Source organism: Mytilus trossulus, chromosome 1 (genome assembly GCF_036588685.1).
Source record: "Mytilus trossulus isolate FHL-02 chromosome 1, PNRI_Mtr1.1.1.hap1, whole genome shotgun sequence".
Lineage (NCBI taxonomy): Eukaryota > Metazoa > Mollusca > Bivalvia > Mytilida > Mytilidae > Mytilus > Mytilus trossulus.
Window position 1 is genome coordinate 84,490,892 of NC_086373.1, and position 22,896 is coordinate 84,513,787.

The following is a 22,896-nucleotide window of genomic DNA, read 5'->3' on the forward strand; positions in this document are numbered from 1 at the left end:
TACCTATAATGTCTGTTTGTTTTGTTCACACATCGTTGTCAATATTATGGAATATTTTTGCGACTATCATACAAGTGAGAGATTAAGCTAACTATAAAACCAGGTGTAATCCACTATTTTCTAGCTAAGAAAATGTCTGTTCCAAGTCAAGAATATGACATTTATTATCCGTTTCATTTGTGTTTGACCTATTCATTTTGCCATTTGATTGGGGTCTTTATTTTTTGAATTTTCCGCGGATTCCAAGTATTTTTGGTTTTTTTTAACCTTTTTTTTTTACTTTTCCGACAATGAAAGAAGACTTGACTAATTAAGTGATTATTTTTTGTAGCCCCCGGTAATAAACAGCTTGCCATATACAGAAAGTATATCAGAAGACCTGATAACCAACACATTGATACACGCATTGAATTTTACGGATGTCAATATTGATGATATCATCACCTGCACGTTAAATTCACAAAATACGTTATTTGAATTAACAAAAATATCTCCGGAATTAGGTTTGTATACATAAATGTTATCAACAGTCATCAATTCACAACGTACGTATTTGAGTTGTTAGTTTGACATAAATAAGAATTGAATGGTTTTTTTTCCAAAAATAATATCTTGGACAAACAATTAAAGCTATGAACTTATATATTATGTCCTAGATATACGTCTTTAGTTTCAGATACAGACGTCGAACAGTCTGTTTTTCTTATGGGACCATGGCTAGACTGTTCATGTAAAGTTTGTAAAACAATAATCAGGAATTTATTGTTCAATAATAAGCCGAATAGATAAATGCATAGACAGCCGTAAGAAAAATACGTATGCCGTGATATTACTCTGAAGTTAGAAGAAGGCGATCTGATGAGTCTTATGTTGACGGGCGCGCCGTCTGGCGTATTAAATTATAATCCTGATACTTTTGATAACTATTAAGGCATTCAGAAATATCTTAATATCGAGAAGGATATTCGAACAAGAAAAGGGCTTTATATCCGACTCCTTTTTTGTTTTTTTTTTAGTTTGGTGTTTAGTGCAGTGAAAACACATCTCATCAAGGGAATTGAAGTTCCAAAAGGTTGTTTACAAATACAGTTACTATGATTGTTTTTTTTTTATGAAGATTTTCTTATTTTGGTAGCGATTGGGTATCGTTTTCAGAAATGATAGTACTTACCACATATACTAACCAGAAGAGATAGAAAATTTATAAATTAACGAATGTAACATGCATATGTATATCAAACATCTGTAAACCAATATAAAACAAAATTGCCGAATAACTTAAGAAATAAACTAAATTCAGAATAAAAAGAAAACTGGACAAAACCTGTGCAAATACGATGAACGACAAAAAGACTACCAAAAGTTTACAATAACTACATAGACAACTAAAGGCTTAAACACTCAAACTGCAGTAAAAACAATTCAACATTCCAATGTAAAATAGTCCGAGAACACAGTTGTTGCGAAGTGCATTTCTTTCAGACAATAAATTAAAATAAGAAAAACTCCCACCTGCGCTTTCTCAATATTTGTTTTACAGGTTGGTGTACTTCTTTTGGGATAAATTATAGACAAAATATAAAAAAAACTTCATTGGCTCTAATCTAAATATGGATAATGTTTTGTTTAAGAGGGGGGTCTTGTAATCTTTTCACAGCTTCCAAAATGCTAATTTATAATCTTTTTCAGCTTGACCAAATCACTCCTTTACTTCCAAAAAAATTATTTTTTTACAGTGTAACTCTATCATCCTACTTGCGTTTTAACGCATAAAACACGAAGAAATAAATTTGGAAGGGGTATAAAAAATTAAATTAAACAATTGAATTATTGATTGATTATAAAGTATGTGTTTAATTATACATCAACTAACTCTTACAGAGGATTATGGTGTCTTTTTGAAAGGCGGAACAGTTCTTAATTACGATATTACACCGTCGTATTCTCTTGACATAGAGTGTGGTGATCATAGGAGAAAAGTCGCTGATGTCCTCACAGTTGATCTCATTCGTAATGAGGTATGCCATTTTCTTAGACTACTGAAGATAGCTTGATACAATGCATATTTAATTTTCATGTTTTATACATATAAAAGGCAACAATTTGGACGTAATTGAAATTAAAGATCTATTGAAGATTTTTCTGTGTGTTTAATAAAAAAAAACTTCTTTTGGTTTTCTAATATCTTAAACATATCAACTATAATGAAATTTTACTATCTAAATATGACGACTGTCTATTGAACATACCCTCTTATTTAAGCCACCGACCATTATTAATTTACCAATGAGTTGCGAGATACCAGAGAGTATTGAAACAGAGAGTCTCTTGTATACAGTATCAGTTACCGACCCTACCAACGATTCAGTTACATGTACCCTTGTAGCAGCGAGCTCTATTTATTATTTACAGTCTTGATCCACTCAGTTTGGTGAGTCTAATATATATTATATCTAAAAATATATCTCTTTTCAACTGATTTCATAGAAACATGTTCTTGCCAACACTTTCAAGTAGTTAGTAATTACATTAAAATATAACAAGCATTTAATGCATTGTTTTGTATGGGTGTTACATGTACATGCGTATCTTAATTAAATTTTAATACTTATGAAAACGCGAATACATTTATGGTACCGTCACTAGAGGAATCTGTTGTTAAAAATACCTAGTGGAAAGACTATTGATGAACTGAAGTTTATTTATTCTCCTAGCAAGAAGTAATACTTTGAATACACCTTAAAAATGATAATACAACCTTTCTAAAAAAAGAAAAGTATTTTTTTTCAAACAAACAAAAAAGGCAAAACGAGAAAACAAAAGAGAGGTTTATGAAGTAGTTATTTGATGACTGATTGTTTATTTACGGTTATGTATGCATTATGTGTGTCTTATCTCTATTCAATATAAAGAAAGCTATCATGATTTAGTCACATGGTGAGCATTGTGGAGAAAGTTAAAAGCAATACAAATATTGTGTAATATTTTGCTTTTAATTCTTTTTTAATTTGATTGACTGCTAATAGTAACATGTAAAGGTTTTTTTTCTGGCTCGTAGAAGTAACTTTTAAGACGATATTGTACAATTAACATAATTTTGTACCCCACAGAAACAGAAATCTATGTAAGAGGAAACCAAGACTTTGTGTACGACACCCAAAAGCAATATACTATCGACTTAGTGTGTGAAGATTTAAGACGAAGTGATTCGTCATATTTTTACGTATATCTTCTTCGTAATATGCCTCCATCATTTACTAATCTTCAAGGTAATTTTTATCATATTTCTGCATATTGTTCTCCAGGATAAGATGTGGTTTACCTTTACCCACGATAAACACGCGGAAACTGTTGAATTCATAGTGGTGCGCAATAAAATAATCATGAAAAGAAAATCAACCAGTATATGAAGCTTATGTCGTTCACATAAAATTCTTATCAACACCGTTGGTCGTCGAAATAAAATTCCGAGTTGAAGAACCTAAAATTCTGCAAAGTTGTTTTAAATATAGAAGTCTATGACATCGTGTGAAAACATTTGTGTTTGGAGTTATTCTATATTTTATAGAAAGTAAATTTTCCGAAAATGAACGTATTAATGATTTTCATGATAGCATGCTAGAGTTTGTGATACTCTCATTGACAAAAATTTAACCAGCAGTGCAACCAATCCAGCGATTGTTTATACTTATAAGAGGTACCAGGCGTATCATTAAGTACACCTACATAGGAATCAGAAGTGACGCATTATTTAACACAGATAAATAGCCTTATCAAATAGAATTTAAAAAGAGCATACCATCAGAAAATTTAAACGTCAATGTATGCCACAAAAAAAGTATCTCAAAAAGTACAACAACATTACCAAACTCCAAGGAAAATCAAAACAGTATATTGCATGACCCTCTGAACACAAACGGCACATTGAACCTTTTCTCATTTTAACTGTCATGCAATTTAATAAAGCATATTGAACTTGTATTTTTAAATGAGAGTATTTAAATCAACCCAACAACAATCTGGATTTCATTCATATGTACTATTGTTTTATATCTCAAGCTAAAACCACTGTATCTGCACAGGCAGTAGTTGCTGGTCAGGTAATTTATACCATAACAAGTGTAGATCCAGAGAGTGACAATGTACAGTATACAATGACATCAAGTAGTGCAACATCACCATTTACAATCAATCAGAACAGTAAGTTCAATAAATATAAACAGTAAACATCATTGAGATAGATAATTTATCATCCTTTAAGATAAAAAAATATTCATTACGTATTTGTTACATGTGTATTGCTGTTTTGCTTTGCAATTTGTAGTCTCATGGCGTCATGCTTTTTTCTGTTTTGCGACTGAGATCAAATACGCTGTTGTTTACGACGTTAGATGCTAGCAATTATTTTAAATCTCAAGCATGATCTGAAAATTATAATACAGTAAAAATCAAAGGAATAATACACAAAATGTCGACTATTTGTAAATATGTTTTACATTAGATGTCATTCAGGTATGCTGTAAAGGACGAATGGTTTTTTTTTGGTAGAAAATACGTGTTTTGAATGAAAAATATATGAAGTGTGGTTATATGGCTGATGACCGGGACTTTGAAATATAGTACAATGTTACATGCACAAGCATGGGTTTAAAGGATACTGAAATCATATATTATGGAAGACGATAATTACGACAACACAATTAAAAATTGTTGGGGAATTTTTAAAAAGGCGGACTACATGCATTTACCTTATAAATTAAAGAGAAGAATTTGTTTGCTTTTATGATCTTATCTGTTAATAATAAACAAACAACTGGATAAATTATACAATCATCTTTTTTTTTATTTTTGACAACGCGTTTTTTTTTATTCTTTGAAAATCCGGCAACTTTGTTCATTTAGAATACAAAATGCATGTCATGCTTGAACTTATTAACGAATTGAATAATCTCAAATAATTGAATATTTTCAGCTGGTGCTATATCATTGAGTCGCTCAGTCAAGACTGAGTTAGAAATCGGATATGAATTATTTATCAGTGTATCAGATGGTAGGAACACTGTTGCTTCACGAACATTATCTGTTCGAATTATAGGTACATAATGTTATTGCTAACCCATTTTATTGATACCTTATGCTCATGCGTGTTCAACACAGGAGTGTGGTCCTTACGCAGAAACTGCCCCACAAAGTAAAGAGGAAGAAAGATTAAAAATGACACTCCGTTATTCTATGAACACCATCATGAATTGGTTAGTCTATATGATGTGTCTGTGTCTAACTAACTAATTTTATTCTTAAAACGTCTTAGATTGTGGTTTAACATCTATGTCATATGTCTGCTAAGTACTGAACGTGAAAAGTTCCCGAATATGTTAATCTAACTTAACTAACTTTCAGCTCACTTCAAAAAGGAACATTTTACTGCCGTTATAACTTCGCTTAATTTGCAATCTAAATGATAATTAGTAATAAAGTTGTAAATATTTGTTTCTATTTTTCGAGACCCCTGATTAAACATCTTAATGTTTTATAAACAATCAACTTTTTATTTCCTTGCTTTGAATGTTTTTTAATATATGAGGAATTTGAGAAGATAGTAAAATGATAAATTCGAAAAAGGGTATAGCCGACAAACTATTGGCTTCACAATAATTTGTTGACGACCAATTATCTTTGTGGTGTTAGTGCTTTGTACAATTTTATAACAGAGGTAAAGGAATTGGGCACCACATAATGAAAAAAAAACAACAACGTTGAAACCAGTTGCTACGGAAGAGTGAACACTTCCAGGTCGTCTAATTGCATCTGTTGTATGTTTAAAATGTATTGATAAAATATTTCCAAAGTTATTCATTACACAGGGATGGTAGGTATAAACCACAATATATCAATGATTTTCTGTGACAACATGCTACGAAGGTTAAGATAGAAATTTTGTCATTAGTTTTACAGCGGCATTATAACCAACTCCCTCAGAAACAAAAAACATCAGAAGTTGTTGGGATATGTTTAAGATTCCTTGAATTCCTTAATTATTTTCTCTAAAAACTGACTTAACAATTTTATTTTGATTTAAGACAAATTTAACAAGAAAACGTATTGTAACTGTTTTTTGTACTTTTTCAGACATCAACCATCCACCAAAATTCTTAAATCCTATACAAAAGGAAGTTGTATTAGAAGGAATAAGTATCGGATCGTCTATATTTCAACCATCAATTACTGATGAAGATTTGTCAGACGTTCATACGTTTTTAGTTTCGTATTCCCCGCCTGAAGGTGCTGTCTACTTTGGAGTTGACACGTCAAGTAAGTCGCATGATTTTTATCAATGTTATTACCATGTGATACAGTGTCAAGTAAATCTCAATTTGTGTTCATATTCATAGGTTATTTATTATTTGTGCGAATCCAAAACTCTATTGGCGAGACACATATCTTTGAATGTTTTTGAAATCATGTATGCATTTTAAATTCATTCACTTTCATTTAAAATGCCTTACTAATTTGTTTGCAAACTTTAACCGAACTTCAATGATATTTCAGATGGATTAATAACTTCTCTAGTCGATATTGATTACGAGACTATACCCTACAAGACCTTTCTACTGACGATTACTGGGTCAGATTCTCTAATGGTGGACACCACTAACATAACGCTAAATATACAGAATGTCAATGAACCACCAAAGTTCACCAAAAAGAACTATGCATTCTCAGCTACAGAAAATAGTGTAAGTATACCTAATATAAAAATTAAAACAATAACAAAGATATCATGCTTACAATTGGAATGAAAGGCGAGATATTGTCTTTTACTTGATTTCATAAAATGTAAATTTCACAATCAATGTAGTAGAAACCTTGTCAATATATTATACGTTTCTTTAGGGTGGAACTGTTCTCCAGAATCCATACTACCAGTTCACAGAAGAAGATGGAGACGCGGTGAAGTTTTCAATAGATTGCGGAACAGAAACAGGTCTCCTTGACATCGATTCATCTACTGGCTTCCTGTCCTATTCCATTGATTATGACTTAGACGTAGCTGGTACAGCTTCTCAGTTAATCTGCCAGGTTCATATAACAGACAACGAGTACACTGATACTGCATTTCTAAACATAACTATACTTGATGAAAATGACAATGCACCTGTTTTTCAGCAAAATGAATATACCTTTTTTGTGACAAGCATTTCGTCCGTTAAAACTGACATTGGGAATGTTGAGGCAACTGATAAAGACATCGGAGTCTACGGTAAGACTACACTCACTTTCTAGATACAATTTTTTAACAAACCATAACACAGTTCAGATTGTCAAATGAAATTACTTGTCAGATTACCAAATCCATAGTGTATGTTTAAACAACTTTGGTTGCTGAATTTTTATTATTGTCACAATAATCAATTTTATATGTCCTTTTGGGTTTTTTCCACACAGTGTTGTCAACGTGACGGAAAAAATATAAAACTATCATTCAAATGTGAGGTTTCGCTAGCGTTAAATTTTTTTGGAAAGTTGATGATATGGTAATTGTTTCCCATTCGGACCGTTAGTTGATACACCTAACTGCGGCCGAGCTTCGCGAAAGGTCGTGCGACATAATCAGTCAAACAAACTTTATTAGATTAACTCTCTAAGGGACGAACGTTTTCATTGGTCATTTCAAACCTTCGACCTCAGAACTGCGAAAATAGAACACTATTTAATAACGAGCAAAGCCCATACCGCATAGTCAGCTATAAAAGGCCCCGAATTCAAACAAAAATTGTTCCTTATAAAATACGATTTTTCACAAGTATTAATTTATTATTTATAAAAAAGAAGATGTGGTATGATTGCCAATGAGACAACTATCCACAAAAGACCAAAATGACACACATTAACAATTATAGGGCACCGTACGGCCTTCAACAGTGAGCAAAGCCCATACCGCATATAGTCAGCTATAAAATGCCCAGATAAGACAATGTAAAACAATTCAAGCGAGAAAACTAACGGCCTTATTTATGTAAAAAAAATAACGAAAAACAAATATGTAACACATAAACAAACGACAACCACTGAATTACAGTCTCCTGACTTGGGACAGGCACATACATAAATAATGTGGCGGGGTTAAACATGTTAGCGGGATCCCAACCCTCCCCCTAACCTGGGACAGTGGTATAACAGTACAACATAAGAACGAACTATAAAAATCAGTTGAAAAAGGCTTAACTCATCAGATAGACAAATAATAAAAGTAGACGTGGCCGGGTACTTATACATCCCGTCACAAAAGACACAATGAGCAGATCTGAGAGTACTCGCAGTTATCTGACAGCTAGTTCTAAGCCATTACCAACTAATAAAAATATAGTTCCACACATGCAAAAGAAATAATCTTCGCCGATGTAACATTTCAATTTATTACAACAACCTGCCTTCACTGAATTCATTCAGGTGCACCAATGATACGATAAAAGTTATTTTGTTTTTATCTTTTGGGGACAATTTCCTCCGTTAATGGTACGCTTATAGCTACATTTTTGTACTGTGTGTATGTTTTATCGCATGAAAATAATAAAAGAGGAATGTCAGTGCAACCCCTCATTAATTATTGTAATGAATCAGCATTATGAGATACTTATTATAAGTGACCACGACATTGTTAGGATTATAACCTATCGTTAGTATGAAAGAAATTAAAAGTGGTTCATATATTCATCCGTATAAAAGCGGCACATGTATTATATTTTATCCTTATATTTCTCATCATGACGGGTACAAGATAATAGAGTTGCTGCATGCATAAAGAACTTAGAATATTACTTAAAACAAAATATCAGTATAATATTTCGACCCCACTATTTGAAGTTAACAAAACATTTATTTAATTCTTTTGACCATAGGTTTGTAAACTATACAAATCATTGTTTTTACGTTCGTAGTAACATAGTTAATTCCATTGTCGGTCACATGTGTCAATTCACGTGCAAACTAACTACATTGTTGTTGTATTTAAATCTTTCGGCCAATCAAATGACACGTAACAACTTGTTTGTATGTGATACGCCAGAATGTTATCAATGAACAATCAAACGCTAAAGTTGACTGCATATCAGGGTAGTAGCAAAGCGTTTGGTTTTGTCCGGGTTTTTATACCTCCCTTTTGTAATTTACCTTGGAGTTTGAAAGAAAGAAAAAAATCTATATCTTTTTAACATATTATCATTCTGATTATGCACTTTATTTGTCGCTGGACGTTATACAGCAATCCATTGTTGTAATCATCATATATATTTGGAGTTTTATAATGAATTCGAACCAGTTGCTTTAAAGGCCTAATTTTATAGTTTGTTTCTATTACTAAAATATGAACAAAGGACTTACCAATAATATTTATCTGGCTGAAATCGTAAAATAAATCATTAATATCGCTTTGGTTTACTTAAAGTCATTTAATAGCTCATATATTTGGCAATTTTTTTATAAGATATGTCGATGCTTAAAATATCGGACAATCAATAAAAAGGGTCTTTCTATAAACGCTATGTTCTGGCTATTGAACGCTATGTTCTGGCGTTCTAGCGTATTGGATTTTAAACCTGGTGCCTTTTGTTAGCTATTATTCATGTGTTTCTTTGTCTAGTATGTTCTCCTATTTATTTGTATTGTATTCCTGTAATTTTATGTTGTCATTTTAATGTCATATTCAACATTGCCATTAAAGCAGGAGGTTTGGCATGCCATAAAACCAGGTTCTTTTTTTTTAAATGTCCTGTACCAAGTCCGGAATATGGCCATTTATATATTTAGTTCGTTTCTGTGTGTGTTACATTTTAATGTTTGTTTTCTCTTATATTTGAGTGTGAATTCACATTACTATAAGACTTGTCACGATATTTTTCTATCCCAAATTCATGTATTTGGTTTTGATGTTATAGATATAGGAAGATGTGGTGTGGGTGCCAATGAGACAACTCTCCATCCAAATAAAAAATTAAAAAGTAAACCATTATAGGTTAAAGTACGGCCTTCAACACGGAGCCTTGGCTCACACCGAGCAACAAGCTATAAAGGGCCCCAAAATTACTAGTTATATTTGTTATTCTCTTCGGATTTTGTCTAATGATAAGTCCGTTTCTGTGTGTGTTATATTTTAATGTTGTGGCGTTGTTCTCCTCTTATATTTAATGCGTTTCCCTTTTTTAATTGTTTTTTGTCCATCGATTTACGAGGTATACTAATGTTGCCTTTATTTGACTATATTATTCTGAAATAACATGCCTTTTCAGGGTTTCCCCTGGGTCAATTATTTTTGTCGCCAACTTTTCGCCAAAAGAATATATTTTTCGCCACTTTATTAGTTTTTTCGCCAAGTAACACACATATATTTTTCCTTAAAAAAATGTCCTTTTCTTCCAGCCCCCCCCCCCCCCCCCCCTAAATAAGAAGTTGTTTTTACAACAAAACGAAGCATCTTATCAATTGGAATTGATCCCTCGTGTAAGGTGTAGTCATTACATTGATCCCTCGTGTAAGGTGTAGTCATTACATTGATCCCTCGTGTAAGGTGTAGTCATTACATGAAAGGGTTACTGTCATGCCAACCTTTTGAATAGATTTCTTCATAACGACAGTTTTCTACACCATCGTAAATAAGGTAAAACACGTGTGTCACTGAAACGACTTTGAAGTACGTATACACACTCAAATTAATGATCTATATGAAAGTTAAATGATAAAGTTTTAAATCAGAGACCTTTCTTGCTTTTGAACATATCATTGAAAGAAGGAGAGGAAAATTTTGCTTCAAACACGTGCGTCGCAAAGTGGTTAATAAATCCCTTTTGTGACATGTGACAGAAGCCATTTAACCATATCATTTTGTTATATCATACAATCAACACCTTTATTAATTAGTCCTTTGATGTCGATAGCTGAAAATGCAATCAGCTGATTATTGATTTTCTGTCAAAATCTTAACGAGTTCAAGGTGAAAAATTCCGAGTATTGTCTGATCGGTAAAGTCAGAGAAACCCGAAAAAAGTAAATAAACAAGATGGCTGAAAATAAATCGTTTATATAATATATTTCTTTCGCCAAATTCTTTCGCCAATGACGAATTTTAATCGCCACAATTATTATTTTTTCGCAAATTGCGGAAACCCTGCCTTTTGTAAAGAGCATGTTATAATGATCTGCAACGAAGACGAAAATTATCAGTATCAAATTTGTTTTGCACCATATTCGCATTTTGACAATACGTCTCTTTGGTGATGCTCGAGACCAATGTGTTTGAAAATACAAATTTTATTAAGAATAAGGTATTATTCATTTAAAAATTAATAAGATATTTCATTTTGTAGGGAATATAATTTATCACCTTGCACAGGAAGATATCAACAATGGTTTATTCAGCGTGTCTGTTGATGGTTTCATTAGAAGCAAACAATCTCTCGAAAATATAATACCAGGAACCATTTTTAACCTTACAGTGTATGCAGTGGATAGTGGGGGTAATGAAAACATTACATTGGTTTATATTGTGATACCTGATCCAGAGATCGGAACAAATAAATATCGAGATATAATATATTACAAGACTTTCTTCACCTTCTCTCCTAATATGGCATGGTTTGTTCCATTGATGATGGTTCTAATGGTAACAGCTTGCGTAGTATTACACACTATATATAAAGGATATTGCACATGCTCTAAGACAGAAAAGTAAGTTCTTATTGTGAAGGGTCTTTAAATTTATGAACATACATGAAGTCAGTAATGTAAAAGTTTGATTTATACCAGATAAGGTTATAAGGTTTGAAAGCTTTGTTAGCAACGGTAAAAGTTTCTAACGGAATAAATAGTATAGAATATTTGTTCCAACATGAACACAAATTATGACATTGTTTAATACAAAGTTTTCAGAGGCACTTCTGTTAGGTGGAACACATATACGTTGACAGATGGAGTCACCAAACGGTTAAACAAAGACCAAATGTCAAAACCTCAAACAAACATTTACTTTGGTAAATTTAGGGATTTTCTATGCTAAGATTGTGTGGACGAAATGTTCGTCTATCATACCAATTTACTAGCCTGGTCTTTTTGACAAAAAGTTGATAAACCAGGGTTATATCAAAGAACGTATCGTTCTTTTTCTAAAACAAAACGTTTATCAGACGATTCTACGACCTTGTTTATTACTATTTCGTATCAAGTTAACAAATAATACACGATGGTCTTGATGTATTTTTTTTTTTTAACGTGGATAATATACTTTATTGCACTCTATTGCTGTTAACAATTTACTTAGTGTACAGCATTGCACTAAGTATTCCTGATATATTAGTTATTAGGTATCCAGGGAGAATATCTAATAAAAGTAAATTGATGTTACATATTATAATATTTTAAATGATTTCATGTTTACCGGAGAATTTCACTTCCGTCCGATAGTGTTTTTTAATTTTTTAATATAAGATAAATGTGCATCGTTTTGCCATCATCATCTTTGTGATTTGGTCTTGATGTATAGCTTTTTGTTACTGGTGTTGTTTATCATCATTTTTTTTTAATATAATGACTTTTTTGTTAGGAGTACCAAAAAGATTTTAACAAATAAATTTGTTGTTTATTATATTTCTACGAATATGGAAGTGAAAATTTATCGTCATACTTAGTCTATTAAAAATAGTAAAACAAGATATAACACAAACTAAATAAACATCGAATAACTGATATGCATTACAAATTGTGTCAATAGTTCAAATTAACATGAAAGTACGATTTGAGAGTACTCGCAGTTACTGAAAGCTAGTTCACGGTGGGTATGGTTGTCCTGCGAGAGAATGTTCTGTGCTGGTGATTCGGTCCTGACGGGTGCTGGTGATCAAGGAAAAAATGTAAACAAAGACTAAAATGATGATTTTTGACGTTTTCACTCATAAAAAATGGAAGAAAACAGTTGAGATTTTTCAATTTCGTTTCTCATTGGTTAATAAATAAAAAATGACCCTCTAAACTGTTTCGGTAAGCGTAACACAAAAATGCTCATTTTCAGAAAATCCCGAACTGAAAAAATAAAAAAAAAATGCTCATAGAGTCCGCTTTCTATACCGCAATCCACACGACAAAACAATTTTGTGAAAAAACATTGCAATTTATTAAAATTTATCATTTTCTCAATTTATTCATGTCCTGATACTGTGCTGGTGGGTCCTGATACAGTGCTGGTGATTTTGGATAAGAAGTTGGTCATATTTGAAACAAATGTTACAAAATCAATAAAATTGGGCAGATAAGTGTTGCCAACAGGATCTATGACTCCTACTTTAGCTCTTTTTCATCCATTTGACTGTTTAATATATGTTTCCAAATGATCTTATCTTGTATTACATGATAACTAATTAATTACATTATGATACTTTATTCCGATTCGCTTACTGCACATCACGTGTTATTCCGTAAGCAATTGCATTGTTCATAAAAACTTTTCATTCATGATAACACGTGGTCCCAAAATATAGTGCACGTCAGGTGAATTAAATAAAACAATAATAAAGTCAATAAATTCGTGTTTCCATGATCATTGCTAAAAAATGTAATTATAAGTTTTGAATGCTCCTTTTTGTACTCCTTAGGATTGTAAAAGCGTTGATCGTGCGCACTTTTTTAGTATGGAAGCGCTTCATACAAAATGTACTTCGGTCAACGCTTTTAAACCCCAATGAAGTTACAAAAAGAAGCATTCAATTCTTAAATAACATCTTTCGTCCAATATCAGATAACAATATATATATTATCTAAAATAAGTTAAAAATTCCACAATATTATATAATTCATTTTATGTGTCAATTTGTTCGAAAAAAATCGAAAAGAAGAGAGTTTTTTTAATGTCATGATTATCTGTCGCTTTCTAGATCTATGCTTAGCATTTATTTCAGATGACATGTATACATATATTAATAGATAAACAAAAGGCTGCAACTGATATTTTTGTATTTAAAATGATTCGTTGTAACGAGAATATTTGTGGTGAATGGAAACTGTTACGGTCAAAATCTTAAATTGCTTATAAATGTTGCTGGACCGAGTTTCGTTATCTGATCTGAATTTTCTGAAATGTGCAAGGTAGACAGACATTTTGATTTTTTTACTCGGTAATGAACCCTTGTGTTGATCCCATGCTAAAAATAACAACAATCTCTGTGCAAAGGTCTGTGAATTTTCTACAAAAATAGTGATTCTATTTTTACTATAAAATTCTCTTTTTCTACTAAATACAATAATGATCTTTAAATAATAATGCTTTGCAAGAAGTTTCCCCTTGATATATGTACAAAATTATATCTCTTTTATTCATTGTCTGTGCTGTTTTGATACTATTGCAGTTTGCACATTTAGTAATTGACAGGCCAAAGGAGGGGTCATAAACCGTACACGAAAAGATAAAAGATTGATTAAAGTACTTAATTTGCATCTTTGAACCCCCACCCCGGATTGTTTTTAAGGAGCCTGGGGTGTCTAAAAATTGTCGATTACTGACAGCCGAGTACACATTTTACTTTCCATGCGTGTTTATGTTGATTGTTAAAGTCCTGAAAACGGATAGATGGAAACAAAAATGTTTGATACATCTGGCTTTAGATTCAGTTTTTTTTAAATATAAATTAAGGCTACATTTTAATATAATAATTCTATGAATTCACAATATAAAATAATGCAAAAAAAAAATGAATGAAGTGAAATATCTTAGTAAGGAGTCATTACTACAGAGATGGTGTGTTTGACACCCAAAACTTGAAAGCTTAGTGATATTACCAATATTAAAATAAAAGTGTATTTTAGTTGGGTATTTTTTCCATTTACTCATTTTCAATTGTAATCAAGGCACATTTGATTTTTTTTCGTGAAAAATATTTAAATATAGAAAAGTAGGACACATTGTTCACTTCCTCTCCCGTAATTCTTTATCAAAAATATTTATTTTGAATTGAAAAAGCTAAGAAATCGTAGTTTTGTTAGTGTTCTCTAGGTTATCTCATTTTCATTCTCTGACATATTCTAGCCTGCCCTTTCATAAAATATCGAACTTTCGAAAAAAAAAATACCTGATAACCGTTTAGACAAAAAAAAATTGTGTTGGAAAAATCTTACAGCAAGTGATTCTTAATAGCTATAAGATACATTTTTCTTTTACAATACAACATTTAAATCTTACGGGAAACTATTTCAAGCTTTCACTGTTATCTCGCTCTAACTTATCCCCCCCCCCCAAAAAAAAAAAAAACCCACCAAACAAACAAACCCGAAATACTATTGTCATTCTTATAGTCAGCACTCAATTGTTCACAAACAAATGTGTTTTAAGCTGCTAAAGACATGATTCAAACGTTCAGAAAGTCATTTGTTCTATATTTTTGCTCTCCATTTTTATGCAAAACATTTTACATTTTTATTTTATGGGTTATTGTTGAAGGTCGTACGATGACGTATGGTTGTTAACAGATAGTATACTTCCTTTGGTTTCTTATAGAAATTTGTCCATTGACAACAAACATACCACATCATCTACTTTATATAAGTATTGTATAAATTACAATGAATTTTGGTGATCTTGCAAAATGATCGTTATCCCGAAAATCGTAAACATTTTTTCTTATCTTAAAAGGGGACAAGAAGGGTTCCATTAACAGGACAATAAATAAGATTACAGTTAATTTAAAAAAACAATAAAAAAATAGGGGTATTTTTTCTCTCATAATTGCAGTAAACAGATTCACCACAATGTCAATTTCAAGAAAGCAGACAACAGCTAGTTAGTCAATAACAGTACAGCATCAATTATCTTGAATATGTGCCACTTTTAACTAAAATATAAAAGCACAGAACCAGGACATAGAAGCACAGAACCAGGACCGTTTTTTCTTATCACCAGCACAGCGTCAGGACAATTCCGTTTAACGAACTTGCACGACTTTTGCAATATAATATTGTTGTAATATACTTTGCATGGTACTTATGACACATCAGAGAAAAATTAAGCAACAAAACAGTCGTTTTATTGCCGTTCTGATACAATGTAAACAAACCCACCAGCACAGAATCAGGACCCACCAGCACCCGTCAGGACCAAATCACCAGCACAGTACGTTCTCTCGCAGGACAACCATACCCACCGTGTAGTTAAACGCCACATTTTTTTTATAATTAACAAAAATCATGCATTATCATCTTCATTAGGTGTTATAATGTTCTTTTATTTGTTTTTGCAAATTATTACCTTTACTTCTGTTTAGTGTATTTTTTTGTAATACCCATTTCACGTGCCTCGGTACATTCCGTCATTTTGAAATGGGTGCTATTTTTGTATTCTTGTCTTTCGTTGTGGCTAATGTGCTTTGTCTAAATGCCTCTTGTTTTTCTTTGTTTTTGGTTTTTCAAGTGATTAAGATTATAATACAATATTGACAGGGATGCCTCATAAACTGAAGAAGTTGTCCATATCTTTAGCTTTTGAATCAATACTGACATATGATGCATAGTTGTTAAGATATCAGTAATAGGTATGTTTTGTAGGAAACAGAAGAAGATGCATCCAAAATATCGTAAAAGGAAAACAGCTATCGAAATGTGAAAAAAAAACAGGATTATATGTAAAAAAAAAGAAGAAATAACAATGCGATTTTTAAATAATTGAGAGGATTTTTGAGATACAAATAACAATCCATGTGATTAAATACGAGTTGTACCTAATATTTTCATTATGTTTTAATCGTTATTGCAATCAATTAATAAATGCTGGCTATTTAAAATGAAAATCAATGCATTAAATCAAAATATTCATTTAGACCTAGTCATAATCATTAAAATACCATTTGAGCTTAAGAACACTCTCTGTATTATATCGATTCATACCACCAAGAAACTGGCTTATATTAAGTAATCAGATTAGTGTTCAAAGAAAATTCCCTTGAGTTCACGAACCTAAATTTAGAAATTGTTTCCTATACATGTATATGAAAGTTGTTTAATAGTCTTCATATCATTGTTAAGATGTTATTATATTACCAGTAATTAATGTTATAAAAACACTGCCTTTGTGTTTTAAACACGTGACAAATTCACTAGAATGCGACGTATCACTGATTTTTTTACTCGACATGAGCAACATTATGTATCAACCATTTATGACTATTAAAAAAGAGGATCATTATTTGTAAAGTTATGATTTATTTGTCTGTTCGTTTTGTTTTGTTTTACCATATTGTATGTTTTTGGGTAATGTTTTAATGATCCCCCTCTTTCTTTTAAGTTTTAACAGAAAAAGTATTTATCAATCTATCAACAAAACATTGTTTTTTAAAAACCACTTTCATTTCTTTTCCTGCAAGTTCTATTTTACCTAAGCACCAAATCCCTATATTTTTGACGGCGGTTGTTAAAAATTGATAATCTGTGTTATTCCATATTGATAAAATTTTAGTAAGTTTTTCTATATGAATGGGATTTTGAATAAATCAGCATGTTCACCTGCGGAAAAATATATGCGGAAAAGTATATTCATCGCGCAAAACGTCTCGTGCTTTTGGGTGCATAATTCTGGTAAAAAAACGTTGATGGGTTTTGGTGAATAATTGCCATTACATACATTTCTCCCAGAATATGGAAAGAAACAAGTTCTGTCTTTTGTTTCGGTAAATATGTGGTTTAATTGACTTTGAAAAACTGATATTCACTTCGGCCGTTGGACTCAGTGAATATTAGTTTTTCAAAAGTCAATAAAACTACATATTTACTTCAACAAAAGACAGTAATTATATAATATCTTTGTTGTAAAAAGCAAAATCACAAAAATACCGAATGCAGAGGAAAACTCAAAAAGGAAGGTTCCGGTTCAAATTGCAAAATCAATAGCTCAAACACATCAAACGAATGGATAACAACTGTCATTTTCCTGACTTGGTTCGGCCTTTTTGTATGTAACATTGTTCAATTGTGAAAAAAACACAAAATTATTTGTTTCATTGTTTCTATATTTCTTGCCCATGAAATATTTTCTAATTCAAATTAAGCAAATATCTATCCATCAATCAATGTAATCTATCAATGCAATCATGCTATAAAACTGACAAAAAACATAAAATATTTTATTTCATTTGATGATCACCAGCCCAGGTGTCAGCATGATTATAAATTAAACTAACGTTAATGCAAAATTGAAATCCAGGTATCTTTGTGTATTTGCATATCTTATGAAACCACCAATCGACAGACATAAAACAAAAAAAACTATTAAAACAGGGGAGAAGTTTGAAAATACTTCTATGCAACAGGTGTCAGCGAATTTCTACGTCGAAGGAATGTCGAATGAATTGTTTTCCTTCTTTTTTTCGGATTACTTCTCTCCCTTGATTTCTTCACACAAAATCTTCGTGGTGGCATTAAGTCCAGAGCTACGATGAAACTGGTTACAAATATCAAAAACGTTACTCCGAAGTAACCGATGATAGCCGAAGAGCTCCGAGGATCGGAGGCACTTATTTTCTTTCGCATCTCCGAAGACAATTCGCTTTTAGTAACCTTTAGCTCTTCTATAAAATCTAAATTTACAGTTAAAGTAGCCAATGGTGTAGTCGTCAAGACTAACGAACTCGATGTATTGCCGCTATAAATACACTCGCATTCACATGACAGATGAGAATCGGATTTGGTTGATATCACATCGTTTGAAGTATAAGCTTCGGTAGCTACGGTTGATTCTGCATTAGACGTTTGAACTGAAAATAAAACAAAATGATATCATGAAAGTAAGTTCAGTAATACATTTATTTCATGATAGCAAAATTAAATTTTTCAAGTGATTGATTCATTGGGAAAATGAAATTTCTTTTTGCATAAACGATAATGATTTTGATTGTTGATTGAGATGTATCATTATTTTCAATTATCATTTATTACAGATGCATACACATTTATAAAAATTATGTCAATGTTTCAACAACCAAAAATTTATTATAAAACAAGCTACATGCTGTCAAAAGGGAGATAATCAAAATGTTGCTACGGTTTTAAATGAAACCTTGTTAAAACTGAATTCTTCTTTTCTTGATTTCTTTGAAGACACTATGCACACTCTTAACATTTTAACCTCATGTATTAAAACCTAGGGAATGGATGTGTATATGTTGCATCTGCTTTGCAAGATAGTGACGTATACATTCTTGACAGCACTTTGTCTTGCACATGTGAGTTAAAATGATCAACCATTTAATATTTGAAACTGTCCTATATTTATAGTATTTCAAACCTTCATACACAAGAAAAAACCTTTTTTTTTATACTTGGTGTATCCAATTGGAAGGAGAAGGAGACTATAATAAGTGTGCCATTATCAAATTTGTAATGCGTTTCAAAATAACAATTATAGATTTTGACTACTATACAGTAAAACGTCTTTTATAGTATTATTATTTTAGTAATATCTAGTGGCAGTTTTTAGACAGGTTTCGATGGAACTTTCTAGTGATTTTAGAAATGGTAATTTGAAATGAGCTGTAAAGGCCTTAATGAAAGAAAAATGCACAAAATATGTCATGCACATTCCACTAAGTTGTCAATTTCATTTACACTTGTTCGCATATTTTTTCCATCCAGTTATCTAATAGGGTTATGACCTTTTAAATCATCCAATGATCTTTTGAGATCACCGGAAATCACTAGTTGATTACATTTATTTATACAATGGGTTCGGAAAGGAATAAATTTTAATAGAATTAGAGATATATCTTATAAAGTTTTTAGCAATACCTTATCGTCGTTATCATTCATAGTTACAGCTAAACCAACCACAATTAGCAAACCAATATTTTGTGTAATTACGATTTTAATATTCTAATCCCTCGTTTCCACAAACGTAAAATTAAGCGGGCTTTTTCATTATATACTTCTGGAACCCTTTAAATATATCATTTTTTACATTGTTGATACAAAACAAGCGATGTGGTATCCTTCACTAAGACATCGGTATACAATATTACATGCAGAATGAAGAAGTATCCAACATGTTTCTACTTGGAATAAATCAATATTTCACTAAACGATTGCTTATTGGAGTTTATGCAAATGGAAAGATATCCTGGTACAGTATGGCCTAGATGACTCATGAACTTAAATTGATTGATGAAATTATTTAATCGAGTTATTACGTGACAGAAGGTTGTTGAAAAAATTATTAAGACCGCTTGTATCATGTTAATCGGAGAAACACAGGGGCATAAACTCCACAAATAACACCACGGTTAAGATTGAAATCATTGAGAAAAATTCGATCTTAAAGAAATTAAATATAGAAGCCATAGCAGTAGAAACCATCATTGCATTGCAACAAAAACAAACGCCAACACATAAAAAAAAACAATTGTCATACTCCTGACCTGGTATAGGACATTTAAAAATGATTGCTTGAACCTGGTTTTTTATGACTAGCCAAACCTCCTGCTTGTAGGGCAATGTAAAATTATATCGCTAAAATGACAATACTACGTGACAGAACCAGCATAAAGAAACGGAGGAGAACAGAGAAGAGAAAAACGCATAAATAAATAAGATAATGGTTCATTTCAATAGGTAACCACAGAATAACAACGAACATCTAAAATTAATTAAAAACAGAACACAAATACAGCACAATATAATTACGAACTGTACGTCACACTAATTAAAACATGTAAACCTCAGAATAATAACGGGCATCTTCAGACATTTAAAGAGATTTACAAACAAAATATTGCATGGAGACAAAATACATGATACATCATATAAGAATTTTTTATTAAAGTTATTCTTTTTTATACGACAGAGGTTATCCTTGATATTCATAGTTATCAAAGGTACAAGGATTATAATTTAGTACGCCAGATGCGCATTTCGTCTACATGAGACTCATCATTGACGCTCATATCAAAATATTTATAAAGCCAAACAAGTACAAAATTCAAAAAAGTAGTGCCAAATACGTCTACGGTAATCTTTGTCTGGGGGTAACTTAGTTTTTCGAAAAAAATCAAAGTTTTGTAAACATGAAATTTATAAAATTGACCAAAAATACTTACAACTGATGAATTCAGATTTATCATAAAATGCCGACCTGAATATATCAATTTTGTTAGGTATAGATCAAACCAATACATTAACTTTAAATTAAATATATTTGTGTTATTTGAAAAATTCATATCAAAAATTTATAAAAATAAGAAATAATTTTTTTGTTTTCTTACCGTGTACGTATTGCAGATATATGAACCAATAAATATGTTTTGTCTTTACATAAACCATTCTGTTCTAACTGAGAAACAATTTAGAATACATCAATATTAAGAAGGTTGAAAACGATGTTCTTGCATGTTAAAATACTATAATAGTCACCCTAACCATTTAGCTAAATTGTAGTCAACTGTTCGCGGCTTCTCTTCTTTCATACGTTTCGTTACAATTTACAATATCGGAAATTTCGTCAAAAAAAGATTTCAGCTTTTGGTTTCATCATTAAGAGTGTCTTCTCATTTACAACTAAAATATATATGAAAGTAAAAACAAAGTATCTATCTCTCTCTCTCTCTCTCTCTCTCTCTCTCTCTCTCTCTCTCTCTCTCTCTCTCTCTCTCTTAAATCACTCCGATTTTGAACGGTTTTCATTAATAGCCAATTGTCTTCTCTATAAGCAAAGATTTTTGAATCAGTCTATTTTTAAAAAGTGAAAAAATCCGATCCAAGAATTTCCATTTTTTTCCTGTAGCATAACTTTTGGACATGATCTTTGAATGAAATGATGTATATAACTATTTGATTTGGATGTTTTAAAGTAAAGCTGACACAAGCCATATATAGCCAGGAATTGTGATATTGATTTTTTGGGGGGTTTAAAATGCAGTAACATGGAAAAAATAATAAGAAACAATACATGGAAATCCAGTATTTCAACTGTATGCATGGCTTCGATTCCAGAATATATGATATATTCGACAAATCGCCGAAATGTTCATCTTTGAGGATCATGATCATTAAATATTCTTTTCATTTAAGAAATGATTATGCGTGGAGACAGTTTTATGGTAAAAATTTCCGAAAGGGTAACATAATAATGGAGATAACAAAAAAAACAGTTTCTTGTGGAGAGTCGTCTCATTGGCAATTTACCAATCAAAGTGCTTGTTAGAAAATTTCTAAATAGAATATTGGTCTTTTACTCGATCACAAAGCATAACCCAAACGTTAACTAGAACTCCATCTCGACCATAAGATTAACCGGTGACAGCATAAAAACACATATACAAATACTTTAGTCTACAAAAGTTGGTATCAATATTTTAACTTTAATAATGATTAAGATGAGAGTAAATGAAATCAGAGTTACCACACCATTAAACGAACATAATAACAGACACAGAGGGTCTTAAACTACTTTGATCAAGATTTGATCCCTATTACGAAGATGTATCAGATATCAAACAAATAGAACTTCACGAATAATTAAACTTAGATGTGATAGGTAAAAGATATGAATATATAACAAAAGAAAGAATATATGCTCATATATTTTATTCATTTTAGTGCTTTTCATTAGTTTTGATCATAACATATATTTTACGTAGTGCTTTGATATGAGTTAATTGTTTAACGATATCCGTTTAATAGACATTTTAATCTCACAATATTGAGAAAATTATTTTAGGGTTAGTTTGTCTATCGTGACTAAATCTTATAAAAATACATTCCCGTTGCTATGTGCAACTAATAATCTACACAAATACTATTATACAGCAATTTGTCTCAACATGATAGCTATGACATGAGAAAACATATCTTGATGAAATGTGTCTCAATGCAGCTTTACTAAGT

At 31.3% G+C, this 22,896-nt stretch overlaps 1 protein-coding gene across 1 annotated transcript; it reads left to right on the plus strand.

Moving 5' to 3' along the window:
* Positions 1-4,034: 4,034 nt before the first annotated feature.
* Positions 4,035-16,843, plus strand: LOC134698530 (cadherin EGF LAG seven-pass G-type receptor 2-like). Its single transcript, XM_063560503.1, has 7 exons — positions 4,035-4,200; positions 4,973-5,095; positions 6,130-6,312; positions 6,550-6,737; positions 6,895-7,261; positions 11,361-11,721; positions 16,576-16,843. Exons 1-7 carry the CDS (start codon positions 4,035-4,037, stop codon positions 16,631-16,633), a joined length of 1,446 nt encoding a protein of 481 aa, XP_063416573.1. The 3' UTR covers positions 16,634-16,843.
* The last annotated feature ends 6,053 nt before the right edge of the window (positions 16,844-22,896 follow it).

What these genes read in the sequence shown, in the direction of transcription:
- LOC134698530 (XM_063560503.1), top strand. Translation starts at nt 4,035, where the DNA reads ATGTACTATTGTTTTATATCTCAAGCTAAAACCACTGTATCTGCACAG. An exon ending in ATTATCTGTTCGAATTATAG is followed by an intron (nt 5,096 to 6,129) that starts GTACATAATGTT and finishes GTACTTTTTCAG; the next exon opens with ACATCAACCATCCACCAAAA. An exon ending in ACATGCTCTAAGACAGAAAA is followed by an intron (nt 11,722 to 16,575) that starts GTAAGTTCTTAT and finishes TATGTTTTGTAG; the next exon opens with GAAACAGAAGAAGATGCATC.